Raw genomic sequence first — 3041 nt, 5'->3', positions numbered from 1 at the left:
TAGAAGTGTTTGAAAAAGCAACATCTGGAGAAAGGTGAAATCACAATTACACATCAAAGGCTATAAAAGTTTTAACTTCAGATTTTATGTTTCAATTATACTAGCTTTGTGTTCACACCCAAACTCCCAGGGTAGGATCTGCCACATACAGGGTGGAGTGGCATTCCAATTCCATTTATTTTCTGCTGAAGCTGGCAAATTGAATGAAGATTTATATCTTAAGCGACAGGATTCAGATGAAACATGACAAACCTGTAAACGCAGCAACCTGGACATGTCAATGCAGAACTTTCCAGTGAACTGGATGGGACTGGGGAGACAAACCACACACACACTGCCACGCCGTGCTGGGCAGCACAAGACATCAAAGAGAACCCCGAGGAGGAGCAAGTCCTCGCTGGCTCAAGCGCAGGTGGTGGGCTTCAACAGAGACGGCGCTTTTGTTTACAGGTTCAAGTGTGTGTCTATCTTGGGTTTGCCTTATTACGGAAAAATACGGAGATACACTGCATTGACTGGAAAATTATTCATTTGTTTTTTTAAGTTATCAAATTTATAACGTAGAAGCATTGGTTATGAAACTAGTCATTTAACTGGAACTCAATCCTGACCTAGTTCCCAACGTTGGGTGGTAATTATTCGTATTTACCAAAGCACAGAGAGAATCAGTGTTAAAAGAGCAAGCAGGCAGGCATTGCTTTGAGGAGGGAACAAGTTTTACTACCTTTGGATAGACGAGTCAGCTCTGTGAAACATTTTTGACAGTCTTGCTGAAGGCCTCCAACCACTGGACACGAAGTAAAACAAACGGCAACTGTTTTATTGCAGACAGCAAGTCAGAGCCCTCGAGTCCCAGGAAAGCCCAGGAGGCCGGAGCCTCATCAGAGCCCACCCCTGACTTTCCCTCCGCGTGCCCTGGTGCTCGCTGCTCAGGACAGTCTGCTTGGCAGCCGCTCTAGAAAAATGAATGAACATCGTATTAAACACTCCCTGATCACTCGCTAATCAGGTAAGCATTTTCAGAATTAATCTGGTAACCAAACCAGTTGCACTTTAAATTGGTCCCAAGGAAAATAAGTAATTGGAACAGCTGTTAAGACACAAAGAAATGCCAAAATGAAAGCCACCAGTCCGCCACTGTATATTATTCTGCATCATTAAATATTTATTTTCATATATGCATTTACAAACTTTACTCATTTCAGAACTCTGCTTTCAGTACATTTTTAAACTTTTTTTTGCAGAGAGATTCTCTTGTAAAATGAGATCCATGTACAAAACTAGGCAACAGATATAAAAGTTTCCTTTCATACTTTTCATCCATCAAGGAAAGAAATCATGTGACAAGGAAATAAAACCAAAATTTGGCTCTTTCACAAGAATAACATGTCAGTGTTCAACTATGAGTTCTAATGGGATAGATCATATTTCATCTTTATATGGATGTATATAGTTTAAATACTTCTTAGCTACTGTAGCATGTTGGTTCAGATGAAGAAAAAAATCAACTCTACTGTTTGGACTAGATAATCTAGACACCATCAGTTATTCATTTCTTTATTGCGTGACACCAGAATTCACCTTGGAGATGACACTGATTGGCCAGCAGTATGCATTTATTCCAAATGTTGCATAAAAAGTTCCCTTTCAAAAATTCATTAACTTCACAAGCTAAAGTCTGAGCTTCTAATTTAGCTCTTACTTAAAGTTTAAATGATCAGTTCAGAAGCTTAAAATTATCTTTGAAACTAAAGTTGCTTTTCTTAAAATGAATGCTGACTTGGAGCACTGTCACTATTAGACAGAGGCCCTAATGCCACCAGCAACGAGAAACAGTATCACCACAGAGAAGTATATGGTACAAAACGCCCAGGGGCCAGAAACTCACTATTCGTATGATTTTGGCAGCAGCATAATTTGATATTTAACCATTTATTACATAGTATTAACACACCAGCTTCAAAGATGTGCACTCCCTTTAGGACACTCAGGAGTTACAAATTCATTGTGATTGCATAATTCGTATTGCACAGTTTTATAAAAAACATAAATACTGGCTATTCTAGTTTTAAATACAAAATACAGGTCATATACTTTTAAATCTATAATCTGGTTCAAGTGCAAATCAGATGCTTTCTTCAGTCCTTCCAAAAAAGGCATTTTTAATATTTTTGGCACAAATTTCATCATGCCAACAATTCTAATTACAATACATATATCCAAACCTTTAGAGTAGCAATCATATACATACAGTATAAAACTGATTATTTACAAATGTACTAGGCATTAATGTCACCTTTGTGGGTGAATCAGAACTAAGTAGCCATACCCACACTAATAATAATTAGAAAAGGTACAGGAGATTCCTTTATTTCATTTGCTTATGCTGGTTGCTGTGGGTTGACATTCATATGAGGAGGATGTCCTAGAAGACCAATTCTTTGTTTCTGCTTCCTTTGTTCTGTCATCTGGAAAGTTAAAAAGTTTCATCATTAGACCCAGACACTTCCTGTACGTCAGATCATACACTGAACCATAGATTTACCTCTGTGGTTATGGTTTATACTGAAACCCACTTTCTACAAATAGTGTACCGTCACTAAAACACACAGAACTTCAAAAGGGACATCTTCCTAGGCAGAATGGGGAATTCTGTGACCTAGTCATGCAATGTGGCATTCAGAAGTATTGCTTGCTGTTTGTTTCATAAAGAAACAAAAAACCGGTAAAAGCACAGGATTCTTGTTTCTCAAATCCATTTCCAAATGATTTAAAGGCTCGTTGGAAAATGGTGGCTTTGTGTGGTGGTGACAGCACACAAACTATCAAGAAAAGCAGTGTGTTTAGAATCCTAGGTTTGAGTTGAGTCTCAGATCTGTACCTCTGAGACAAACAATGCAAGATATGTTAAGAAAAAAAAAAGAAGAAGAAGAAGGTGGCGGGAGGGGAGGAATGAAGCGGGGGAAATCGGAGGGGTGGACGAACCATGAGAGACGATGGACTCTGAAAAACAAACTGAGGGTTCTAGAGGGGAGGGGGGT

General features: G+C 38.7%; 1 protein-coding gene across 4 annotated transcripts in view; it reads right to left on the bottom strand.

Moving 5' to 3' along the window:
- Positions 1–1142: 1142 nt before the first annotated feature.
- ITPR1 (inositol 1,4,5-trisphosphate receptor type 1) overlaps positions 1143–3041 on the bottom strand; it is a 326205-nt gene continuing 324306 nt past the window's right edge. For all 4 annotated transcript variants that reach the window (XM_081821132.1, XM_081821136.1, XM_081821141.1 and 1 more), the window contains one exon: positions 1143–2468. In XM_081821132.1, the coding sequence (XP_081677258.1) occupies positions 2382–2468 (87 nt within the window). In that variant the 3' untranslated portion in view covers positions 1143–2381. The remainder of the gene's footprint in view (positions 2469–3041) is intronic.

Source organism: Leptonychotes weddellii, chromosome 1, assembly GCF_054177405.1.
Source record: "Leptonychotes weddellii isolate Sample4059 chromosome 1, ASM5417740v2, whole genome shotgun sequence".
Lineage (NCBI taxonomy): Eukaryota > Metazoa > Chordata > Mammalia > Carnivora > Phocidae > Leptonychotes > Leptonychotes weddellii.
This window is presented reverse-complemented; position numbering and strand designations above follow the sequence as displayed.